This window comes from Drosophila persimilis, unplaced genomic scaffold (assembly GCF_003286085.1).
Source record: "Drosophila persimilis strain 14011-0111.01,24,50 unplaced genomic scaffold, DperRS2 tig00000000-arrow-pilon, whole genome shotgun sequence".
Taxonomy (NCBI): domain Eukaryota; kingdom Metazoa; phylum Arthropoda; class Insecta; order Diptera; family Drosophilidae; genus Drosophila; species Drosophila persimilis.
In genome coordinates, this window is record NW_020825288.1 from 7064208 (window position 1) to 7091435 (window position 27228).

Consider the following 27228-nt stretch of genomic DNA (forward strand, 5'->3'; position numbering starts at 1 on the left):
AAGGTCAACCAACTTCTTAAATCTCTGCCTTAAATTTTGCTGAAAATATCAAACAAAAAGTGCTGTGAAACATAAAAAAACCAATTTTTACAACAAAAAACAAAACTAAATATAAAAAATAAGAAGAAAATATTAAAAAACTAAAAAAAAACAGAACTTAAGCTAAAAAATTAATTATAAAAACTAAAGAATAAAAAAAAATTCAAATATATAAACATTGGGGGGACTGCAGTAAAAAAAGTAAGTACAGCCCAACAGTCATATTTATTTTTAATTTAATTTTTTATGATTAAAAATCAGAAAATCAATTTTCATGGGCTTGCACTTTGTGGGTCACTCATAAAAGGCAGGTCAGGAATATTCTAGGAGAAGTTTAATTTTATAGAATTTTTTTTTATTAATTTTATATTTTTTTTTCGCATAAAAAATGGCCATATTGCCCTCTGAGGGCCGTTCGGGTTAACCTAATATATTTTTTTATGGTTTTATGACAGTATATGGTCCATATGATCTATCTCTCTCTTTCCTCTCTCCAGATCTGCCGAAGCTTTAGTCATTTACAACCCACCCCTAGAAATTTTCTGGGTTAGGGCTGTACTTGTGATAAGAAATGGTGCTAGCTACTTGTATCTTGTAAGTAGCTGTTAGATAATGTACATCTGGCTGATGCTTTTGGACTTTAACACAGATAAAAGTCTGATTTAAGGTCTCTATTCACGTGCTCACAAACTGTTTTGGGATAGGTTCTGTTTGCTTCCAATGAATCATCATGTTCATGGAGATGATTTCGTAGCAGTTTCTTATAATTCGAAATTATCTGGGGATGCTATATTTTGAGTTACTCATCAGCTGTATAAATTATCCCACTTTAGGGCGGAGAACCTACGCTTATTGTATGACTTTTTCAGATCTTTTGAGAGTAATCATTAGTTTTTCTAACCCAATCGAAAGTACCCCAAAAAGTGGTATCCCAAACCGAGGAAAAGCCACAAAAAATGCCTGCTGAAGCCCCACAAGTGCCACGTATGACTAGAGTCCGCCCCAATCATATTTGCCACATCGCTTCGCTTCGAATGGCAGCTTTTTTGTCCAGCTTTTGGAGGCGAAAAATTCCCGGAAATCTTTATAAGCAATTAATGCGTAAATATAATTTGAATGGAAAGTAAAAATCAGCAAAATGCAAGTGAATAACAATAAAAATGTCTAATTAATGCGCTTCTAATTTCCATTTGACAGACGGAAAACGTTTTTTCTGTGGCTTTTGTTTTGCTTTGTGCACAAAATGCATTTGATTTCGAATAATTCATTTGCGGCAGATTTATGGAGACAGCAATCCGGCGGGAAAAATAAGAAAATGAATCACACTCTGGGGCAGAGTGGCAGAGAGTGGGAGAGAGGAACTTGGGGGGGCAGACTGTCTAACACCCACGCATTGTCGTGCAATTTTCTTTTCATTTGTGTCGCACGCGTCGTCCTTGAGAGCTCTGCTTCCGCATTGGTGTTCCCAGCTTTAATTTGTGGCAGGCAGTACATCCTTGCGTCAGATGGATTGCAATTTAATTTCATGTTCTCAAATTGATTTGTGCAAAGAGCTCGAGAGAGATGCCAGGCAGCAGGCACTAGGCAGCCGGCTTCTGAGGCCCATTAGTCATGCTGTTGTTGCCCCATGCCAGGCCCCCCCGCCCCACCCCCCATCGGAGGTGGCATGAAAAGCTGGCAGGATTAGCATTAGAGAGACAGCATGCAGCATGCAACATACAATCATCTGGCTACCAGTCTGTGTCTCCCTGCCTCTCCCTCTCTCTCTCGCTGTCTGTGTGTGTGTGTGTGTGTTGCGCGCTTGTGGCACGTAAGAAACGAGTTATTGGAACAGGTTCATGACCTTGACCATCAACACAAGGCAGCGGCCGTTGCAACAGCGTCGCGTCTGTGTTGCATATACATATGCCGCCGCTCCGTCAGACAAAAGGAAGCGACTGTTGTTGCATTTGCCACATGCATTTGCATTTGCCATTGTTCGCTTGCGGATTGGCTTGGATTAGATGTTGCAACAGCAACAGCAACAGCAACAAGTTGCCACCACCGAGAAGTCGGGCAGTAGTCGCTGAGTCACACACACACTCAAGGGGCAGGGGGCAAGGGGCAAGGGTTGCACCCAGACTTGCTTTCCGACTGATTCATTCAGTGGCGAATTTGAAGCATGAAATTCCGCGAAGCCGACAATCACTGAATTCCAATCGATTTTCAGAGACTTCGATGAAAAATGATTCCGGAAATGGAATATATATTTATTTGTATATTTTACAAAAATTAAAACCCATTTTAGTTAATCCTTTGAGTGCTTAAAATATTCCAAAGCGAATTTCTGCCACCATGGAAAAAAACCGCTCCAACAAAAACTAAATAAACTGTTGCTCGGGAGGCTCTAGCCCTCCCCCCCACACCCCCCACCCCAACATTTTTTTCGTATTTTACTTCTTACCCACCGTTTTTTTTTCTCTCTCTCTCTCTCTCTTGCCTCTTCATTCTCTCTTTCGCCATTATATAGTTTGGTGGGTGGTGGGTGGTGGAGGGTGAGACGGCCCCTGGAAGTGCACTGGAAAGTGCCCCTCAAGTACATAAGCAAGTGCAACAGGCAGTTGTTGTTTTTTGAGCTTGGGATTGGGCGCTGCCACATAGAAGGCGTGTCTGCCACTGGGATTGTGTGGAGCCAAAGCGGAGGGGGGGCAAAAAAAAAATGGTTTTAATTTAACTTTGGCCATGTCACTGCAGCTAGACGTAGGAGAATATCCCCACCGATTTGCATAACACCCACAAATACCAAGAGGTGCAACAGGTGTGGCGGGGAGGGCTTCAAATGCGGATTTGTTGGGGCTAAGAATCAAGATTTAGTAAAGGCTAGCAGGAAAATTCCCGCACCACCCCCACGTTCTCCCCCGCCCTCTCCAAAAACAAAATCGATATTTTCCATATGCATCAACACAATTGAGCAAACAATTTTTAGGCGAGTGCTGTGCAGTGCTGTGCAATGCCAAAAGCTGCCATATTGTCCTTGAGCTTATCACCTTTTCCACAGCCAAACGAAACGAAATTCCACACACAAAAAACCACTCAAATACAGAGAAAAACCACAACAACACCAACAGCATTGGCAAATATCAATCCAACTGTTCTCACAAAAAACAAAACAACAACAACTACAAAAAATAATAGAAGACAACACAAAAAGCGCGACAAATATTTTCACAATTTATATTTATAATTGCATTTAAGTTTTTCGTTTTTTTTTGTATTTTTTGTTTGCCTTATTCTTTTATTACGTATTTTGTCGTTAAATTTATTTTTACGATTATTTGATCTGCCATTTGCTGAACGCAAACACGGGGCACGGGGGGCTTCTCTCAATATTTTTCGATGAAACTACAATATTCGGTGTTTTGCTGAGCTTTGAGCCGAAAATGTTCAGCTTTTTGTCACTAAGATGTGAAAAAATGTCTCTTACAGAAATATAAGTAAAAGCCGATGCCGACCAAGGGGCGCTGCCGCATGACGCGTGACGACGCAGCAGAGGATTTTCGAAGAATATTCTCTTTAAGAGTCTTTTTATTGGGGACTGGAATGAATGGTTGGACAAAATATTAAATGTTTTACAGAATCTTATTTTTTAGTAAAAAAAACAAAAATTTCAAAGAGGAGAAGAATTAATTTTTTTCGGTAATCCTATAAAAAGGTTCCTCATACGAACCCTACAAAAAAACTATGTTTTTATCCCTCAAGTCACATAATTTTTTAATAATTTGTAATGGATCAATTAATACAAAATTTTTTAATGAACAAAAATATTTTTTCTTGGCGTGCTATAAAAATTTAAAAATCTTTTAATTAAAAAAAAAAAACAAATAATTGATTCAGTAGTAATGATTTAAAAAATTAAGTTACTTTAGGGATCAAAGCTTTATTGTTTTTTTTTTAGAGTTCAAACGCAAATACTTTTTAAAGGATTAAAGAAAAAATGAATTATATTTTGTATTCCATTTTTTATTTATTCCAATGGATAACCTTTTCATATTTTTAATACAATTTTCTGAAAGTCCTAAAAATGTAAATTATTTTATGAAAGTTTTCCATCATTGCCTCTTTTTTGCCACACATTTACAAAATTTACGAATATTTTTCACACACGAACAAAAAGAGATAGAAATGCCTAAAAAAAACAAAGGGCGGGTGAGAGAGAGAGAGTGAGTGGGGAGGGGGGTGCAACACAGGGGTGCCACTTGTATTGACATTTGGTTTGGCGACAATTGATTTTTGTTACGTTCTTTTTTTTTCGTTTATTTTTTCTATTCTTTTTTGTTGTTGTTGCTGCCGCTTCATATTTTTTGTTGCTGTTTTTTTGTACATTTTTTTGTTGCTTCTTTTTTTTTGAGCAATTTAGTTCGTTTGCTTTCTGGCATCGTTGACGTCCGACGTTTCGCTGTTATTTAGACAACTGCTGGCAAAAAAAAACAGCGAAAAAAAAAGAATATTTTCCCCCCCCTGGCCCCTTTATCAGCGAGGCCACACGCGCGCTGCACTTTGCTGCATTGTTCATATGGTTTTTTTTTGTGTTCTGCTTTTTGTCAAAGGGTATTATGATTTTTATGGAGAGGAAGGAAGCATCGTGGGCATTATTTTTTAAAAATTGGTTGACAAGGAAAAAGTTTAGATCTTAATTTGTATTTTTTTTATGAATTTTTCATACATTTTTGTTGAATTTTTGATAGAAATTTAAGATTTCTAAATGCAATTAGGAAAATATTTTTCCACAGCATATTTCATTAATTTTTCCTACATTTTTGTTTAATTTTTTAAAATTTTTTGATGGAAATTCAACATTTTTGATTGGAAGAAAGAAAGACCTTGGAAAATAGTAAGTTTTTCCTGGAATAACACCTTTTACCAAGAAAATACTTTCGGAAAAGTATTAAAAATCGAAACGATATTCCACAAAACTCTTCGGATTCGAATGCCATACCATATACCGCCTCTTAGGCCTCCCCCTAGACATTTAGAGGCATTTCCCCGACCCCACAGGTGCCCCCAGGGTTCCTAAAGTAACGTATCTGCTCGCCAGAGTATCTCAAGCTTCGGTTTCGCATCTGTTCTTTCTTCTATTCTATCTGTTTCAATTGTTGCTGCTTCTTTGGAATTTTCATTTGTTTTTTCGTTGCTTTTTTTTTTGCTTTTGTTTTGGTTGATTTTTTGCGAATTGCCTGCAACAGTTTTCTGGCCGCTTTGTCGGCTCTCGCCTCAATTTCGTCTTATCTAATTTTTTTGTTTCTATTCCCCCTTGTTGCTCTCTCTCTCTCGCTCTCCTCTATTGCCGTTCCTCTCGCGCCGATTGCAGTTTTTTTTCGCTGATTTTTTTCGTTTGTGTCGAAATCAGGGCAAATTCATCATCATCAGCAACAACAACATCGCTGCCTTGTTGTGGATTTTTTTTCTTCCAATTTTTCCTCTTTTTTTCCTTTTTTTTTGTGTAACAAAGATAAGGTTTTCGCTCGGGAAAAGTGCCTGTTTTTATTCTTTATATAATTCGAGACGTACGGCTGGAGGGACCGGGCATTTTTGTGTTTGTCGAGTTAATCATTTCGGGCGAAATTTGATAATTTTGAAGGTGACCCCAATTTGTAAGCGGCTGTCCGAACCCCAAAGACATTTTCGCGATTGATAAGAGGCGCGGAGCCAGGCAGCAGCGTCTGGGAGGGGCAAGAAGAGCAGTTTGAAGTGGCAAAAAAAAAGAGGAGATACGTAATGGCAAAAGTTCTAGGGAGATAGTTTTTGGGCTATCGAAACTGTGGAATGTTTGAGGCATGAAAGGAAGCTTCCTTAGGCACTAATTCCTCTGCGAATAGAGCGAAGACTCTCATAGGAATAGCTCTAAGCCGTCCCATAACCCATCTTGGTAGATTTCCAGGGAAATCTCTGCAGTAACCCCTGCTTTTTGCCCTCTTATTAGCCTTGAGACAAGTAATTACTGTATGAAGAGCTCAAACCTCCTTCTTGGCTGTCTCAACTCTCGAAGGAGCAACAGAAGACTTTGCTTTAAATATATATACCAAAGATTTCCTAGAAAACGTCAAAGTCTAAGGCTCTCCAGGGCCTGGTAGGGTCAGACACCTCCTCTGCCTCCTCCTCGTCTAGAGAAGTCCTTGTCAGGGATGGATATCTCCCAAGAAGTGTCACAGAGAGTTCCGCCTCCACAGGGTCACAGAGATGATATGCCTCTACATATTTCCCAGCAAAGGCCAAAGGATGGTTATTTGTTACTTGAATTATAGTTTCCTCTTAGCAAAAACACAGAAATTGCCATGAAAATGCGATATTTAAGCCACGATGCGCTGTGGCTAATGTGATGATGCATTTGACCTGCTCATATATTTATGAAAAAAGCGTATTTCCATCTGCATTTAGCCGGGAGCCTGGAGTCAGGGCCAGGACCAGAGCCAAACCATATATCTGCGAGCAGTTTTAATAAAACCCAAAACTGACATCATAAAACATGCTGGCACATACACAGGTCGTATACGTAACACATGGCAGGCAGCCACACCCATAGCCCCACACACACACACACACACACACACACACAGCGACAAAGCAACAAGTCGTTGGACCCGAATATATAGTGCAACACCAACAAAAAGCCAGTGGAGAGAGTGAGAGAGCGAAAAACGGGAGGTAGTGGAAAAACGAAGACAGAGTTCCAGTGGGGGGGGGTGTGGGGGGGTGGGGTGGGGAGGAGTCGCAGCAGCAGAGGAACGGAACAGCAGCCAAAAAACAAAGTCAAAGCAAAAAACATGGTCCAAAATGGGTAAGGGGTTGGGGGTTGGGGGTGTGGTAGTGGGTTAGGGGATGGTCTAGAGGGTTAGAGTGGGTCTTGGGGGGGGGGACGGGTGGCAGTGCTCTGCCAGCGTTTATCTGTGCATTTGTATTGGTAACTTGTGCTGTCGCTGCTGCTTCTGCTTCTGCTTCAACCTCCTCCTCCTGTGGCTCCTCCTGTGGCTGCTGCCTCCCTCCTGTTGCTGCTGCCTCCTGTTGCGCATATTGCAACGAAAAAGTTTCGTAACATTATTTTGCACATTTCCTGCACGACGAGGAGCTGGCAGATAGTGTCGTTGCTCTGCTGCCAAAATGCTCAACAAAACATGTCGAAAATGTGCCACATTCAGTAGCAGCAAAGCTGCAACTCGCCTTCCTGTCGCATGCAACAGTTATGTTTACACACAGACACACACATACACACAGACACAGACGCAGACACACAGACAATGCCGCAAGCCAAATAGAGCAGACAGCACACATTTCGACATGCCACATTTAGCATCCTTGAGCGGCATTTAACTTCATTTCACCCACAACGAGACACACAGAGAGCAGTGGCCATTGTTGCCCCACCTACCCGCCTCCCCGCCTGCCCGCCTCCTCGCCTCCTGTTGTTGATTCATTATTCGATTTAAAAACAGTTCCCTGTCTAGTCCTTTCCTTTATGCCATCAATGTTGGCACCAGGATGCCTGCCGGGCTGCTCCTCTTTTGTTTTCGTGTGGGATATTTCACAGGAAATTAAGTTTTTGGCACTTCTTGGGACCTGCATTGGGGTCAAGAGCAATGGCAGAGATGGCCTGGCCAATAAATCAGCCACAACCAAGCCAAGAGCAAGTCCAATGGCACAAGACTCGGCACAAAACTTGTCTCTCCGCTGGCAAAGGCCTTTTTTGCTTGCTACCTCGTAGTCGTGCGAAAAAGGGGGGGCTCTGGCGGTCAGTCAGTCACCTCCTTACCTCTCCGTGCTACTCTAGCCTCACATCATTGCCGAATGGGTACTCCCTAGTCGCTATGTTGCTGCTGCTGCTGTTGGCCATGAACGGAGGCAGGCTCGACCTTACCACCAGGCCTCACTCGGTCGTGGCTGCAGCAGCTCGCAGATCGCCGATCAACGTTAGAAATGGAAATGCGCTTGACTGGCCACAGCCACAGCCACAACAGCAACAGCAACTGGCTAAATGTGTGTTACTGTAACGGCAGCAACAGAGGCAACAGCAGCAACAGAGGCAACAGCAGCAACAGAGGCAACAGCAACAGGCCTCTTGGCCAGTAAGCCAGGCCCGCCAGTCAGCCAGTGACTTTGGTTTCGTTTTCGATCTTCCTGTCATTGTGTTGTTGTTGTTGTTGTGGCGCGTGCTCTTCTTGGCTTAGTTGCTGTTGCCCCGCGGCAGGCAACAGGCAACAGGTGAGAGTTGTCATTGTTGCACAAACAGCAAATAAAACCTAATGATCTTTAGGGCAAGATAAATCTCACTTTTAGCGGATATGCGGGCATAAAGATAAAGATACAATTGCCAAAATGTAAATATTACGCATACGCCAAGGGGTACACATTTCCGCCATTTAAAGCAGGTAAAGGAGCCAATTCCATAGAAGAAAGCCTTCAGAAATTTACCACAGAAATTGTTGGAATTTTTGTTGAATTCCCTTAAAAAAATCCCACTCCCCTGGTCCCTCCAATCAAATCAATAGCCCCCTGACTTCCTGCTTCTAAATTACAAACCCCATTTCCACATATTTCATTTATACAAATTGCAAACCAAAAAATTAACATATTCGAACGACTTAGGCGCACAATTTACCAAGCACGGAGACAACCGAAGGTCGATCGCACTCGTAGCGGATTAATCCATAAACTAATTTGCTAGAAAGTAAGCTAGCAAAAAACAATTAATTAATGAAATTATGAGAACACTTTGGGGGCGAGTCGAAAGCGTCTATTTCCGCCTTTTGTAAATGAATAAGCAAATGAATCAAGTGATTGAATATGAATATGAATGGTTTGACTAGGAATTGCCATGCAAATTGAGTGTTTAGAATAACAAAAAAGCGCGAAACGATCTGAACGATTTCAAGGCCCTAACATTGGCTTCAAATTTGGCCCAAAGTCTAAGCAAAAACTGGAAACTGGTTAGCCGAAATGCACTTTGTGCCCACAGAGAGACACAGACAGAGACAGAGAGAGAGAGAGAACACACATTATCCAATCCAATCCAATCCGAATACAATCCGTTTCCAAAGATATTAACTCGTTTTGCTCTAGCTCTACCTTTGGCCAATCAATTGCTGGCAGTTTTTGTGCGATTTTCTATATAGTACATACAAGTACATATATATGGATGGATGGATATCTATCGTACGAGAGGGCGGCCTTGATATTTTGTTTTATTTATGAAATCGAATGCCTCTCCGCGCCATGCAGTGAGATACAAATACTCGTGTAGATACTTGTGGCATTTATTATAAAGAAAAACTGTTTGTCAAGGCAGGAAGCCAGCCACAGAGAGTCTTGCCAGGGGTCGGTTTGATTTAATTTTAATTAGAAAAATTACTTAAAATAATACCAAAAACTAAGGGGTGTTTGGGGCCGGGTCCTAGGAATCGCTCAATCTCCTTGTGGCCATCGTTGTGTTTGATTTTTGTGCTGGCAAATTGCTCTACTCATGGCTGGCAGCTTCTGGTTCTGTACTTCTTGGTAGGCCGGCAACGTCCATCATAATCAACGTCCATCATCAGTTGGCAGCCAGCTTCTGCCCTGCCTCGTGCTTCGTTGACACGCCCACAAAGCGGGCTACTGCACGCCAGCTCTGCGGCCGTGTGGCCTGTGGCTGTGGCAGTGGCAGCTGGAGTAATTTTTCATCAGCGTAAACATCTTTGGAAACTCTCTTTGGGCTACCAGTTTTTACCTTCGCTCCGACAAGTGGCAGCCCCAGCCTCGGCCTCCGATAGACTATCTGCTATCTGATATTAGAATCTCAATTACATTTTCCACTGACTTTTGCGCTGTTCTTTGTAATTTCCAGCAATACGAGGGCAGGGGCAGGGGCAGGGGGCGGTGACTGTATTGGGCTGGTCTAGCCGGTTCTTGGGTTTTCGGGGTAGGCAAATATCCAGCGTGGTCAGCGGGCGGGGGGGAGGCAGGGAAATCGCGTATGAAAGAGAAAGAGAAAAAGGAAATGCAAATGAAAAACGAGAACGAGAGTACAATTATAGGCCCCAGCCAAACAATCATTAATCATCTCTCAACAACCAATTATAGCTTGGAAAAACATTGAATGAAAGCCACCCCCCCTCCGGCCGGGGAGAGGGTTTTACCCGAAAAAAAAACATATAAAATTGGATTCCATTAAAACAGATTCTATTGCCATTCAATTGGTTGCCGAATGCAGTTCTGAAAACCTAAACACGTTTCGGAATTGATGACTTTTTAATAATCAAAAACAAAACTAATTTAATGCAAAACGACAACACAGCGACAACGCAGCGACAACGACAACGGCATTTGAATAAATTAATGTAATAGACAGCTTAAGTAGCTGGAAATATTGTTGTCTGGCAGTCGAGAGCGGGCCAGTACAGTGCCTCACATGATTGGAGAGTGCACTCTGATCTCCCTCTGAAAATGGCAACTATTTCCTGATGAATACCATTATTTTAGAGTGGGTTTGGAGGGCTAAAAAGGGCAAGAGAACGATAGATACTACTGCTTGAGTGGCAGAAATAATCGAATGGATCAATGACTTAAGAAAAGGGCAAAAATAATCGAAAATACTTATGTTGAATATTTTTGTAATAACACGTATCATGTTTCCGAATGGGACGCCTATCCATCGTTTTCTGTATGCCATTTAATCGATATTTTCATCGAAAATTAAGTCGATTTTCTATTGAAATGGAAGACTGAATAAAATAATGTTTCGGGGTTAAAAGTTGTAAAGAAATCAATAGATACTTCTGCCTGAATGGCAGAAATAATCGAATCGAACAACGATTTAGGCGAATGGCAAAAATAGTCGAAAAATACTTATGGATAGATAATTTTTGAATATTTATTAAATATCACGTATCACCTTTTAAAATGTGCCATTTATCGATATTTTTCTGTATTATATTTAATCGATTTTCTATTGAAATCGAATACTACTTACAAGAAGGTTTGGGGGTTAGAAGTTGTTAAGAAATAGATAGATACTGGTGCTTGAATGGCAGAAGTTATCAAATCATGCCAAAAATAATCCAAATCTTATCGATACACACTATTCGAAGGACTTTTTAATGTCGAATGATCGAATCGATCAACGATTCAAGCTAATGAATATTAATTCATGATTAATGACACAAATAATCGAAAATACTTGTCGATATACTTTTTTGAATAATTTCCGAATACTATCACGTTTAAAAAAGGCGAGTTATCGATTGTTGTATGAATTACACCTAATTGATATTTTTATCAAAAAATAAATTGAATATCACAAAAGCGATTCACCACGAACTATCATTTATCTGTTTCCTTGCACAAATTATCGATATGCAAAACAGTTCCACACATTTGATCGAATTTAAAGACTACCCCATTTATATCTCCCTCTTGAATCTATACTTTTGTCACGCACTGTTCGGTTGGAACTAGGAAATATCAAAAACTGGTAGCTGCCCGAATAGTAAAAGCCCCACAGCTAGAGCTACAACAATAACAAAAAAAAAAACAAAACAAAAAACCACAAAATACAACAAAAACAACAACTAGAACTACTTTAAGCAGGAATGCAACTGCAACAACAACAAAAAAATAAAAACGATAGCCGCAGAAACAAAATCAAGAAAAAAAAATAAATTTTTGCAGCATATGAAATAATAAACAACAAAAACAGCAACAAAAACAAAAACTACTAAAAATATAAAGTGCAACAGGTTTTTGTCTATGTGTATCTGTGTGTTTGTGTGCGTGTGTGTGTGTGTGTGTGTGTTTTCGCGATAACCTTGAAACAAAACTCGTTTAATCATTTATTTTTTGTTGCTTTTTGCAAGCGCTCGAAAATGCAACAACAACAACAAAAACAAAAAACAACAATAAATGAAATTTTATATGGCGCATTATAGATTTAATAAATTAACACTCATTTCCAATTCCATTGGGGTGGGGGGGTGCTGTTTTGTTGTATTTTTTTTGTCTAATTCGATTGAGTTCTTGTTGCAGGTACAGTTGTGCTTACGAAGCTAGTGGCGGCAAAATGGCGGACTGCTCGTTCGCCAGATGCCTGCAGGAGCGGCGTCTCATCAAGCGGGAGCTCTCCAAGTGGTCCAAGGATATGCTGCACATTGTGGGTGAGTACAAAAACCCCCCAAAAAGGCCCCCTACTTCGAACCAATTAAAATTCGTCGAAAACCCCCCTTAAGCTCAATAATTTTTGTGCCCAGCCAGCCACAATTTTTATATGCTCTAGCGTCTCTATTTCCTCATCCTTTTCGTGTGCCCATCCCCAGCCTGGCCTTCGTCCTTCCTTGAGTATTAGGGCCGCAAATGGGATTTGTCCGTGTAAATGGCAAATGAAGTGCCTCTGGACTGCCGGCAGTTTGTTTGAGGGAAATTGACTTTATCCAGGACCTAATCAACATCGAGTCCTGGCCATATGTTTTGCGCCGCGAAAAAAAAAAACGTAAAACTCTGTCCAAAGGACACAAAAAAATTAACATAAATTGCATATTTTTTTCCGCTTTTAGGTACTACTGCGTTTTAGTTACTATCTCTCTCTCTCTCTCGGTGTCCTGGCTGGGCCTTATCCTTTTGCCTGAAAAACACTCATTTCGGTTTTTGAGCACGTTTAGCACGTTGCTACCTTCCCAAACCCAAACCCCTATCCCCAAGCCCCAACCCTTGGATCCTGGGGAGCATTAAAATGTTAAATGCCTTTTGTTGCTATAAAGTGGGGTGGGCGGAATGTCGTATCTATATGCACACCCACACACACACAGAAACCTATATAAATATATAAACTCCCCTCTGTATATGTGTACATATTTTTTTTGTCCGCCTTTCATCCAAGCCCAGCCACCCACCCAGCCACCCAGCCACCCACACAGCCAACACGTCCTTGCCCTGCGTCCCTGTCTCGTGCACTCAATTACTTCCTCAATGCGCTCCATAATGCTTATCGTCCTTGTTTCTAGTTGACATTCTCGCACACACACACACCGAGACAGCGTCCTCTTCTTTCCAATGGCTCTCTAGCCCGCCCGCCCCCCGTCCACCCCCCGTCCACCCCAAAAACCCTTAGCACATTTTTCCAGTGACAATTTTTGTTGGCTCTCGAGTTTGAGGTGGGTGCAGGCGGCGTCATCGTCGTCGTTCTCGTCGTTGCACGAAGCTGCAAAATGGGAAAGAACCAAGCAAAAATACAGCAAAAAAAAAACCACAGCCCTCAAGGAGTATTCCACTAAAGATTACCCTATACCAACAAGGATGAGAACTGCATTTATTGGGAAGAATACTCTGTTTCCTTGGGGATATTTGGGCATAAACGGGATAATAATTTAATAGAGGCAAAATTCAGATATAAAATCCGTGATATTTAATTATTTAATAAATCTATAAAGACAAATTCTAAAAAAAAATTAATAAAAAATACAAAAATTTGGTCGAAACATATTTTTTATCTAAAATAAATTAAATAAAAATAGTCAAAACTCTAAAAAAATTTCCAATTTAAATTTAACCATTAATATGAAAAGATTTGATTGAAATATAATATAATAATATGAAAAATAATAATTTTACCAACTAGAATTAAAATAAACAAAAAAAATATTACAAATTCTTAAAAATCAATTTCTTGAAAAAAAATGCAACCATTGAAATGCAAATATTCATTGAAATATACTTTTTATCTAAAATAAATAAAATACAAAGTTTTCAAAATCTTAAAAAAAAACATAAATTTTCGAACTTAAATTGTTAAAAAAAAGTTTCCTGACCTAAATTTTACCATTTAAATGAAAATATTCATGGATATATATTTGTTATCCCAGAAAAATTACATAAAAGCATTAAAAATTCCAAAACAAAATTTTCCTTATATTTATTTAACCTTTTATATGAAAATATTTGATCGAAATATATTTTTTATCCAAAATAAATGAAATAAATATGTTTCATAATTAAATTAGGCATTTTCGTATTTAAATATAATTTTTGTTTATATATATTTCCCAAAAATTGCATATATAAAATTAGTTTTAAGTTTTTTATATTTATCAAGCAGATTTTATAATTTTTTTAATGTGAACTCTAATTAATATCTTTACTTAAATATCTTACTCAAATATGGCTGCATTTCTCTCAGTGTACATTTATCTTCAACAGTTATTCGGGTCTACGCCAGTACCAGCACACCCTTCTGAAGGCGAGTACAGGGCACCGAGTATATCCAGCACGGTGTCTGGCTTTTGGGCTGCTCTGGCTCCAGCTTTGGTTGGTTCGGCGGTTGGGGGGTTTCTAGCCCCCCGCCCCCTTTTTGGAGGGTATGGGTGTGGGTTTCGGGTTAGTTCTGGCCAACTGCAGTGGCAGGAGGTCGGGTCGCTTTCGCTGTGTGCTGGTGTGCTGGTGTGCTGCTGTGTGTGTGTGTTCCCAAAACGAAGTGCTCTGCTGGAGATAACGAAGCACACTTAAGCACACGCACACGCACACACACACACACACACACACACACACAAACACACGCACACACACACACACACACACACACACACAAACACACGAAGGGGATGGGAGGCTTTAGAGGGTTAGTGTATCCCTACGAAATATATTGCACAATATAAAAATTGCAGACGATGAGTGCCGAATGCGTTTTGCCGCCTCCGTTGCCGAAAGCCGAAAAGGCAGGAAGGAGCAGCAGTCGAGGCAGTGGCAGTGGCTGTGGCAGTGGCAGCGACGGTGGCGGCAGCAGTGTGGCAATAACAACCGAACCGAACGCTCCGAAACCCGAACCCGAAACCGAGGAGCCAACGAGGAGCAAGCGTTTTAGCCATCGTCCTCGTTCCTCGTCCTCGTCTGATGTTGCCTGTTTTTGTGGCCGATTTTCGTCGCCGTGGCCCAAACGAACGAATTTTCCTGCATTTCTTTTCTGTTTTTCCTGCTTTTCATTTGATTTTTTTCCGCCCCCACCTCCCCCACACCCCTGCCATATGGCTCTTTCTCTCTCTCTCGCTCTCTGTCGTGTTTTTGGTTGATCGAAGTCGAAGAAGCAGACAAAGACGACGACGACGACGACGACCAGGACGAGGACGAGGACGACGCCAGGCAGTCGCTGGTTGGCCCTGGAATTGGGGTTTGGGTGGAGGTGTTACCGGCACCAGAGCCAGCGGCCTGCCGGGCTTCGGCGGGGATAGTGTTGATGGCGAATCTTGCCTGTTGCCTGTTGCACGGCTCTGTGGCCTGTTGCCTGCTGCCTGTTGCCCCCACAACTGCCTGTTGTTCTCCGGGTGCTGGAAATGGCTCAATCAGTGAATCAGTGGTGGAGTCTCATTTGATTGTAATGGTGGACCCCTCCTCCACCACCCACCCCGCACCACTTGTGGATTCAGGTGGCATACCCAGCGGAGTGAATGGGGATTACACTAACCAAATTATATAAGATGTCGTTGGGATTGTGGCTGTGGACGACAGCCCTTTTTTTTGTGGTTGAAGGCACCTCTAAGGATCCGATTGGGGGGGATTTTAAAGGATTTATGAAGGGGATTGTTATTTAATATTAAATTTTCATCAAAGAAAAGGCAAAGACGGGCACAGATCGGCGCTATTTTTGAAGGGTTCTCTATAGAAATATATCTAAAATCTATCCCCAGACCCAAAAAGGTCTTAAAGTGTACAGAAATGACAAGGACTTTGATCACTTTAAATGGGGAAAGGATAAAGGTTCCCATAGCCACCTTTAAGATCTTTTTTTAGACCACCTTCAGTGGATTCCTGTCTCATTTCAGATTAGTTTTCCTTCCCTGCCTGTCGTGTATTTTTCCTTAATTTTCACTAATAAAATCCTCTGGCATACAGCCTTCAACAAGTATTTGTGCCCGTTCATGTCTTTCTTGTGCGGAAACTTTTGCCTCCACAGAGCTTTAACTTGTTGCATGGACAGCCGTGGCGCCACCACCCAGACCCCTTTGGGTAGAGGGGGTGTAAACATATTAAAAAGCCAAACTTTTTCCTTATTTACAGGGGGAAAAAAAACGAATTAAATAAATAGAGAAAAAAAAGGAGTGAGAGAGTCTCGAATATATAGGAGAAGAAAAGAGATGGAATGAGCCGAAAGCAACAGGATTTACTTAAACACACACACACACACCAACACACACGCAGAGCAATTTTTTCTAACAAAGAAAAGAAAGAGAGAGAAAGAGAGAGGGAGAGAGGGAGACATTAGCCAGAGAAAGAGAGAGGGAAAGTGCTTGAATGTGTGTGTGTGTGTGTGTGTGCCAAGAAGCAGCAGGTGTTGGGTAATATTGTGGGCCATTCCCACACTCTCTCCCTATCTCTCTCCCTGTCTCTCTCTCTTGCTGTCTCTCTCTCTCTCTCTATGTATCGCCTGTACTTTAGCCAACCCACTCTCCAAAGCCAGCCCCCCCACTCACGAAACTATCCCCCCCACCAGACCCCACCGGGCCACCCACTTTGCCAAACGCATCTTTCGATTACCAGAACAAAAAGAACGAGAGAAAAGCGTTGCAGGCGCCGCTGTCGGCGTTCTCTACGCTACTCCTCCACCACCTCCTCCTCCTCCATCTCCTCCTCCTCCTCAAGGGTTCGACTTCTTTGGCTGCAAGAAGACATTTTTATGCGCCCACAAGCCAGCCAGAAGGATGCAACAAGCTGAGGACGACAAATGCCACCCCTCCTCCCCCATGGCAAACCCAATCCCTATCCCACGCAATAAGCACTCCACCTACTTTCCAGCCGAGAGAACTACTACGACTACGACTACGACTACTATTTTCCTTCCCTTTTATTATTTTTTTTTCCCTCGCTTTCCTTCCTGGTTCGGGGCCCGGGAGTTGGGCGGGTGGGTGGGTGGATTGGGTGGCCATATAACGTAGAATTTTTTCTGGCGGTTTTTAGGTTACATTTTTACGAGTTTTCTCCGCTTCCACAGCTGCAGCTGCTCCAGCTCCAGGTCCTCCTCCTCCTGCTGCTGCTCTTCCTCCTGCACTTTCTGCTCCTCCTTCTCCTTTGGTGGGCCAACGATGACGCTGAGAGCGCCGAAGGAATCGCTTGGTGCCGTCATCGTCCTTCGTGTGGGGCAGCCAAATTCTTTGTATGTGTGTGTGTGTGTGTGTGGGTGGGTGAAAGCGCCACAAGTGGGTGAGACAGAGACATACTGCCAGAGAGTGAGAGCGAGAGAGAGGGTGGACCCAGGCCAGACAGAGACAGAGCTACACTTTGGTGCAGTTCCTTTCCGCCTTTCGTTCGGGGTTTTCTGGTTCCTGGGTGCACAGAAATTGGAAAATAGATTTTTTGGTTGGTTGCCTTTTGGCCCGTTTCCTTTCATCCTAGCCTTGCCTTTTTCCTTTCCTCTCCTTTCTTTTCTTTGATTTTTTTCGCCAGGGTCCGAGGCTGCTGGCCAGGAAGTCAGGAAGCTCTCGAGGTGGACCTTGGGGTTTGGGGTTTGATTGGAAATTCACGCGACGGTGGGGGCGGGGGGGCCACACCAGGTATCGACGGGACAATGTCCTGCACTTCCTCCGCGTCCAAGACGCCAGGGCGAATTTTTTGTTGTTTTTGCCAGAAGAAAAATGAAGCGGAAGCACGAAAAAGCACAAAGTTAATGCGAAGGGGGTTTGGGGGTGGTGGGGGGAGGGGGGTTTGGGGGTGGAGGAGGAGCCACCAGCCAAAGCGCGCCAATATGGCGCTAAGGACATTGGGCAAAATGCACTACGGGAAAAAATTTCACTTTATATGTGTGTGTGTGTGTGTGTGTTTGCTTGTGTGTGTGTGTGTGTGTGTGTGTGTGTGTGGAGAAGGCGAAGGCAAAACAGCAAAACACACAAAAACAAAATGGCAAAAATATAAAAAAAAAGGGAGAAAAAAAAAAAGAAATGGTGAAAAACAGTCAACGCTGCCAGGGCCGTGGCATGGCTGGGTGGCACGTGGAGCGTGTTGCATAGCGAGTGGGTTGCACGGCGGGTGGGTGGCTTTGGGCTGTGTTGCAGCATAGAACCGTCTCTGAGTCTGAGTCTCAGTTTGAGTTTCGGCTGCGCTGCTCTCGGCTCCTGCTCTCTGCTGCCGCTGTTGCCGCTGCCACTGCCACTGCCACTGCCACTGCTGTTGCTGCCACTGCCACTGCTGCTGCTTCTGCTTCTGCTTTTTTGCTGCATTTGATTTTCGTGCTGAAAAAGTTTCGTGTGCTCGAAAAAAGTTTCGTCGCTTCGTTGACGTCGTTGCTGCCACCCCCCAACCACCCACCACCCACCGCCACCCACTTTGGCGTCCTGTGCTTTCGGTAGTTGTTGTTGCAAGGTGGTGGCAGCCCCCCTCCCCCCCCCTGTGTGTGTGTGTGTGTGTGTTTGAATAGCATTTGGCTGGGAAATGGGACTGGGGGACGGGGGGACTGGGGAGCCTGGGTTCGGGTGTCTCCTCCAGTGTTTGAGTTCTTGCAGCACAACATTTGGCTGCACTCGGTTGGCTGGCTCCGGCTCCGGCTCCTCCTGGCTCCTTCCCCTGGCCTGCTGCCGCTTTTGGGCCCTGGCCATAGTTTGGTGGGTGTATCACACATTTTTGTCGAATTTTGTTGTTGTAGTAGTTGGGCAGCGTGGCGTGGCGCAGCGCAGCGCTGGCTGCAACGCCGGCCGTGACTGCGACGGCGACAGCGACTGCACAACTATTGCTGTGCGCTGTGTGGCACAAGGGTGCACGATATTGGCGTCGGCATTCGTTTGGCATTGTGCAACAAGTGAGTTTGGCAGCAGCCACCAGCAGGACGACAGCGATATTTCGGCAATAATTCGAGGCAATCTTCCAAAAAGAAGAACTCTTAACGGGGTGACCTTTATAAAGAAAGGATCCCTAACGAAAGAAGGGGCCTTTTAAGCCAAAGATCCTTGGAAGGGGAAGAGAGGCTCCACAAAAGGCACCTCAAGGAGCAGGGGATACCCCAAGTGGCAGGGCGCCTCAAATTTCACTTTGAATCGCCGGCAAAGCGACTCTCTGTGTGGCATCCATTCAGATTCGAGTGTTGATTGAAGCAACAATTGGCGCCAACTGTTGCACCGCGTCGCGTTTCCGTTTCCGCCGCAGGGGCGGAAAAGTGTTTGACAAAAGTGTGTTGTGTGCTTTTGAGAGTCTCCTTTGTGTCTCTGTGTGTGTGTGTGTGTGTGCCTCTCACTATGTGTGCTAGTGTGTGCTTTTCCTCCCTCTGTGGTGGTGAAAATTTAATTAAAAAACATTGTCTTTGAGTGCCACAAGATAATTTATGTGTACGCATTTAATTAAACTGATCTCACAACCATTTGCATACACAAAAGACAGAGACACGGCGAACGTCTTTACATGATAGAGACAGAGGTTGTGGCAGAGGCAGAGGCAGTGGCAGAGGGGCAGCTAGTTCGAGAGATAACAACTGTGGCATATGTCGCCTGTGGCCGTGTAAATTCCTAATTGAATTGACTGATTGAAGCAGAAGGCAACGCCAGCAAAAGCTCTGAGGTGAGTGTTTTGATAAAAGTCCCTGGAAAGCGGGGAAATATGAATATTCGGGAAAATTTGGCAACCGAATTGTGCCTTAGACTTTATAAAGAGTGAAAAAGATAAGGATGCCACAAGAAAAAGACAGATAATTTGAGAATTAGGAGAGTAAAACTAATGACTTTAATCCTTAGGATTTCTAAGACAATTTGTTTAATTTTTTAAATTAAAAAAACACTCAAAAAGAAACTTATTGCATTTTCAAGTGAACTTAAAAGAAATACACCCCACCCTTCTTTAAATAAAAAATTCGGTTTTTTAACATAAGTTTATTAAAAAGTTTCTTATATTTTCTTTGTTAATATTTTCTAAAAATTTTATTTCTATTGTTTTTTTTTATTAATTCGTTTATTATTTATAATAACAATTAACACAAATAACAATATACGAAAAAATGATGTACTGTAATTATTAAAACTACTTTTATAATGGGTTGAAAAATAAATATAAAATAAAAACTGAATTTTGGCGTAAGTCAGCAGTTCCTGGGGCGTCCTCTTAGAGGCATCTTTCAGTGATGCCAGCAAATATAAATACATAATAAATTTGTAGGAAATATGTGCATATTTAATTTAAAAATGAAATATACTTCGATCAAATATTTTCATGAAAAACTCTTTCATTTCCATTTCCATTTTTTATAAGCAAATTATAAAAAAAAAGAATTTTTTTCTGATTTTTATTATAGAATAATAATAAAATCAGAAAACTATGTTTATTTCTGTACTATTTTTACTATAGTAGAAAATCAGAAATACTTAAAAATGATTAAGATTTTAATTAAATTATTTTTAAATTTATATAATACAAAATTAAAAATAAAAGTCATCTAGTGTCCATAGAAAGGTGATACAAATTTTGGATCAAAGTGTAAAACTTTTATCTTCAGGCAGTTTTTATCTGTGTGTTATTTTGTATTCTTAATTTATTATGTAATTTGTATTTGATTATAAAATATTATCACAGAGACAATTATGCCTTTTGCTGTTACTGGAAAAGCAACTCACACAACAGTCACAGGAAAAATTATGATGATTTAAAAAAAAAAGAAATAAGAATTTATTTATTATTATTATTATTATTAATTATTTATTTCTGATTATAAAATATTAATAGGAAAATCAGAAATATATTTGTATTTCATAATTTATTTTGTTTTTATCTTTTCACTAAATATTTTCAAATATGATATAAATTTCTGATCGAAGTGTAAAAACTTGAGATATTTTTTCCCTGGGTGTACGAATACTTAAGTATAATCCAGATTTCATTCAGGGTCTAAGCCACTATATAGACTTTTTATTTAATTGCCAAAAAGGCACATAATTAAATTAGTAAAAAAATTGGGAAAACGCTCCTTCGAGAAACACCTGCACAACAATTTCTCAAGGGAAGCTGTTTGCACCCTTTCTGCATATATGCAAATCTATTGAATCTGTGTAAAGTTTTGCATGAAAACTTGGAAAGTGCAAAAGCCATTTGGGTGGCAATTTGCCCAACGACTTGGCCGAAACTATTAAAGAACCCGAAAAGGGAAAAGTCAAAACAAATATGAGACCAAAAGTGGAAAATGGGCGATGAAAACTTTCAAGAGCCGGCTCGTTGACAGATTGTGTGGCAAGAGAAACACTTGCCCCAGCCACGGGAAGCCCAACTTTTGAGATGCCGCAGTCTGGGGCATGTTGTGTACTTGCAACCGACTCGACTCCCACACCGACACAAAACATATGTCTGCAACAAAAGCAGCCGAAAAGGAGCAGCCAGAAAAAAGCGAGACCCAAAACATGCCGCGACGTGCCAGACGTTTATGTTTGACTTTGCAACATCGTTGCACAACAACAGCAGCAAACTAGCGCACTTGTTGCATAAGTCTCTCGCACACACACACACATACAGCCGTACAACAAGTGGCAGCCACAGCAGCAGCAGCATCGGCAAACGCACAAAAGTATGCAAAGAAAGTCGGAGGGATGGACGGCGGGACGAATGGACAGACGGTGGCAGCACTTCACACGTTCTAACAACACCAACGCGACGCAGCCGCCGGCAGCGCGAAAAAGGAGTGGGCGGAAGGGGGCTGGTCGCGTCACTTTCGGCGATTTTCGACGAAGCTGCTTTTCCACCAAAAGCACATGTGTGTGTGTGTGTGTGTGTGTGTGAGGGGAGTGTGAGAGCACGAGGATGTTGCTTTCCCCGGCCACACCTCTGGCGCAACAGTTGTCAACAGTCGACACTTGTTGTTAGTCGGAAAAGTCAGAGAGAATCAGAGGAAAGAGGACTTGATCCTTACCATATGGCAGCCCCACCCCGCCCACAGGTAACCCCTGGAAACAGCATCTAGAAATTAGCCAAAGAAATCCGCTGTCCCGATGATTGCAGCCAGGGGCCACACCCAAACGAAAATCGCCCCCCACCCAGACGACATGAAAATGATTTTACTTTGGTTTTCCTTTGTTTTTGCCACTGGCCTTAAAACGGAAGCGAAAACAAGGAATGGCCGAAAAAAATATGACAACTGCCAGACGAAAAGCATTTTTCTTCGAGGGATGAAAGGAACAGCAATTCGAGTTTTGAATACCCTACCAAATGGTTGGAATATCGGGGCATAAGGGGGAGAATATGATCGGTTGCCAGCTTCCTCAAAAAGCCATAGAACTCTTGGCCAAAAGGCACAACCTTAGATTTTGTTGGGGGTTTTTTTTGTGGCGCTTTCAACTCCTTGAAGCTGATTGTCTGCTGCCTCTGGAGCTCCTTGGTGGCAATTGCTTTTGTGCGGACACTACAAACTGTACTTCCGTTTTATCTGCTGCGTCTTTGTCTGCCCCACACACACACAGGAAGAGGAGACACAGAGAGACAGACAGAGAGAGAGAGCTGCTGAGACGACATCTAATCGATAAATATTCAGCACATTGCTTTGTAAAAATACATTGAAAATGCATTAGACTTTGGCTCAATGGCATGAATTTTAATAGCCAGCCGTAGGTTTTGGATCGATGCTTCCCTCCCTCGGGAAGCCCCCGCCCCCCCTCTATATAATATATATTCCCTCTTTTTTTTTTTTGCTGCACATTTAATTAAACTTCGTTCGATGTTCTGGCCGACTCTAATGTGAAAATCGTGTGCCATAAATTTTCAGAAAAAATATACAAATTCTATTGACAGGCCAGCACAGCCGCCAAGTGCACAATTTCTAACCGCTCTCAAGGTTAGAAAAAAAATATCCAGTTAGATTTGTTTTTTCTTTGCAAAATGCAATCAAAATGCTGCAAGTCAAATGCCATTTGCCGGCCACTAATCAAACGTAACGAAATTACAAGCATAAACAAGCTTAAAGAATGAATGGACGGGGAGTGAAGTGAGACACACTCGAGACTGGGGCGACAAGTTCGCCTTGAGATTTTGACCAAAATGGCGTTGGCAAACGGTAAACGGGTAAAGAGCAGTGGAGCGGCGAGAGTAGGGGGCACATCTATGGCGAAACGGCAACAACTTGTTGCGCGACATTTAATGCGGAAGCGAGAGAAAAACCGTCAAGAATACAGCAGCGACAGCAAAAAGTGGAACTACGATGCGTATACGTGATATGTCGCAATCGGCTAAATGGTTCAACGGTCATCGGCTATAGCTCTAAAGTCTAGATATATGCCAGTACTATGGAACTTAATTTTTAATGTATTTATAGCTTCCTTTGGGAATTATCTGCAAAAGGGTGACTCATTTGGGACGGAATTATGGATTTAGTTGCATCAAGTTTCCCCCCACTCCCCGCTGCACATTTCTGTGCTGAAGTGGCATGATAAGAGGTCTTTAAATGTGGCACTCTGAGCACTAAAATGACAGGCCTATGAATCACTAAAAAAATAAAACCTAGCCTTATTTTTTGATAATTCTAAAAAAATATAGAAAAAGTCTCTGGAAGAAATAGAGACTGGAATAAAAATTTATAAAAATTTCCTGATTCTTGCCACACAAAAAAACCACTCCCCCCTCCAAGGAGCTGAATCATCTGCGGCATTGCATTGTCCGCCCAATCGAATGCAATAATTAGCAAAATCTAAGAAAAAACGCAATGCATTTCTATATATACAACAATACAGACCATCCGCCACGTACTATGTATGTGTATAGAGATTGCCCGCCCATAAATACAACGTGCTAAGGAAAACAACAACGAAATCGCCTCAAATTGATTAAAGAGTATTATCAACAAAACTGGAAATACTTATTGCAAAAATATATACTAAATGCATATATATATATATTTTTTTTATGATGCTATATAAAGGCGTATTTTAACGACAAAAAAAAAAGAAAAAATTGATTAAATTGAAGATGTTGTAAGTATAAAGAATCGCCTGTGTGTGTCCCAATGGCAGTTGTGTGTGGCAACAAAAAATGTGTTGTCTCTGGCTCGGATGTGTCGTTGTCTGAAGTGTAAACAAAAGGCCAAACGATAAGCACACTTCGATCAAAGCCGTGTTCCATCCACCATCTGAATAAACGTACAGGCAGGCAGGCAGGCACTGGGGGAAATTAATGATTAGGAATAGTTATGGGGAATGGGATCTAAGGGGTTTCGGAATTCAACGGATTTCTATCTGATTAAAAGAGTAGTTAAGGTTCTATTAGGGGTTCCACCAAGTCTGTCTCTTGTGAAAAAACAGCTGTTTTTCCTTTTAGAAGTAGAAAATATGCCTCTCCAAAAGGGATACTTTAGAAATGCCTTAAACTTGGCTAATTTCCAAACTATATTCGTCCACAACGCAGACATTGAGGTAAATCGGTGTGTGCCGCGCCTCTCCTTTGTGTATCTTGTTAATTTCTCTCAGTGTACGCATATGTAGGCCTTCTTTTGTACCAGTATATGTATCTCTGAACTCTTATCGTATACTGCAATTTTCATACACATCGTATCGTATAGATTTTTGTGTAATTTTATTACATATATTAATGATAAATCAATGATCGATGGGGAAGGTGTTGCGGAGGGGGCCTAAGTTTATGAGGGGGGTTTGGAAGTCATTGCGCTTACAGTTGCAGCATTCGCAATACCCATGACTGTGCAACTGTGGCGCGCTCTGCCGTTGTTGCTGTTGTTGTATTTCTTTTTTTGAGCAAGGGCTATTGTAGAATATTCGTATGTGGTGCTGCTCTCCAGAGACACTGCACATGTGTGTGTGCACTTTATGAGATAATACCTTGAACGTGCGTCAGTCAGGTCGTTGGCGCTGGCTTACAACTACACGACAATTGCTGTAGTAACCGTAGCCAGAATGAAATGAAAAGTGTGTAAAGCTTTAGCAGGCATTTCCATAGTTCCACAGTTCCCTTTTGATCTAAAATGCGGAATCAGGCTTTATCTTACATTCGGCATTAGTCATCTTTGGGTAAAGACTGCAAATGACACGTTCCACCATTTTGGACAATCTAACTGCGCATTTAGGCAGGTAAAGAAACAGATATTGAGGGAGTCGCAGAGAAGGAGAAGCCAGAGCAAGAGCAAGACAGAGAGCGTGACATGGAGATGGAGAGGGAGGGAAAGATAGTTGGAAACAAAGACCAATCAAAGTTCATACGAAAAATAATAAAAGCAAATGCAAAACTCACAAAAAAAAACCAGAAAAAGAAGAAGACAAACATTAAAACTCATTTACATGCTGTGGCCGAGTGAGAGAGGGTTCTGTGAGTGGCTATGCGAGGGGAAGATTGAGTGAGTGCATCGCAGAGCGGAGCGTGCAGTGTTCTTGAGTGCAAATGTGAGCGTTCGCCCTGCGTGGGGAAATCGAATCCACCACAAAGAGAGGGCCCTCGTTAATGAGCAGGAAATGCAATTTCTCAAGCTCATTTGGTGGATTAATGAGTCGCCGAGTGAGTTTTTTTGACTCCCCCTACTCCTACCAGAGCGCAGTATGCAGATTAATATGCTTATAGTTTCATGTAATCATTATTTGGCATAATTAGGGGAAATCCCTACTTTGGGAAAAAGCAGTGGAAGAAATTGAAATGAATATTTTATATAGTTTCCTGTTTTACGGCTTATCAAATAATAAATTCTCTCGGAAACATTAATTTCCGAGCAGAAGAGAGGGACAGCTCCCTCAAGCTCGTCACCCCTAACCCTACTCAACCCCACACCCCCCTCTCAGAACAAAACACAAAAAAAAATAAAATGCAGCTAATTGCTGTGACTGCGACGTCGACGGCGGCAGCAGCAGCAGCAGCAATGCACTTCTTTGGCAGTGTGCGTGAGTGGCACAAAAAAATGTGGTGAATAAATTTGCGAGATGATTATTTCCATGTGTTTGTGTCTACATATGATATGACTTTGTGTTGGCTTTGTTCTAGGCAAGAACTTGGCTGTGTGTGTGTGTGTGTGTGTGTGTGTGAGTGGCAGAGCAAATAATTTGAGTGACTTTTTTGTGTGTGTTAATTGTAAGCCACATTTCTTAGGACAATTGTCAACAATGTCAAAAGCTTCGCTAGAGCGCAGGAGGTGGCGTGGCGGGGTCGACAAAGCCCGAACCGCCACCGATGCCGAAGCCGAAGCCGAAAACCGAAGCGACGCCGGCTATTTTGGCAGCTGAGCGCGCAGTCGGCTGTTCGCTTTTTTATCAACGCGCGCTGGCATCGCTGCAATTGCATTGCCCTGCTGCTGCTGCTGCTGCACTTGCTCTGCTCTCCCTCTGGCTGGCGCTCTCAAGCTCTAGCTTGCTCTCTCGGGCCCAGGCTCGCTCTGCGGTTCTGATGCAGTCTCTCTATCTTTGGCTGTTCCTTAACCTTAACCCCTCCTCTAGCCTCTAGCGGAGTCTCTCTCTCTCTCTCTCTCTAGGTCTACCTGAGTCGCAGACTATAATTTACCCCGCTCGCTCTCTAGCCTAGGCTCAGGCCTGTTCCTGGTCTTACCCCATTACTCCTAAAGTTTTCGCGTATGCGCTTTGCTGAAACGACTCAAAATGCCTGCTCTCCATGCAGTACGAATTTGTTCTCACTCAGAGCCTCCCCTCCAGCTCTCATTCTCACTCACTATCTCTCTCGCTCTCTGTCTCTGCCTCTCATTCTGGCCCAGCTCTCTCAGTATTCTAGCTTTGTTGTAGTTGTTGCTGGCAGCTTTTTTTTTTTTGCTTTTGTCGAGTCCGAATGCGCTTGTATGCAATTTTTGAACGTGCGGCGGCAGCGTCGACGCCAGCGCCAACGCCAGCGCCGTGGCTCCGTGTGTCTTCGTGTGTTGTTGTGATATAATTTTGCAGTCGGCTGCGGCAGTCGCATAAACACAACGCATCCGATATGCAACGGAACGCATTTTCGGACGCGGCCCGAGTCGTTCCGAGGTGTAGCGTCCGCCCGATCGCGTATATCAATCGTAAAGCACTAAGCGCATTGCCCATTTACACGCAGGCCATCAGGCCACACGAAAATCGTTTTGCACACCCCGAAAAATATTTGGCATTGATACAGCGAATAGCTAACAGTTATTACAGGAAAACAGTTAACCATAACCCAACAAAAAGTGATTAAAAATAAAATAACAAAACCAATTAAAACAAAATATTCTAAAAATCTACATATTCGAAGAGAATTCTCGTCGAGCTTAGAAGAACCAAAAATCAAGTGGTGAAAACTTTCAAA

General features: G+C 42.3%; 1 protein-coding gene across 1 annotated transcript in view; it reads left to right on the forward strand.

Moving 5' to 3' along the window:
* Positions 1 to 206: 206 nt before the first annotated feature.
* Positions 207 to 27228, forward strand: part of LOC6587972 (mushroom body large-type Kenyon cell-specific protein 1) — a 61905-nt gene continuing 34883 nt past the window's right edge. Inside the window, exons 1-2 of the mRNA XM_026994851.1 lie at positions 207 to 240; positions 12067 to 12194. Coding sequence (XP_026850652.1) covers positions 12101 to 12194 — 94 coding nt within the window. The 5' untranslated portion in view covers positions 207 to 240; positions 12067 to 12100. The remainder of the gene's footprint in view (positions 241 to 12066; positions 12195 to 27228) is intronic.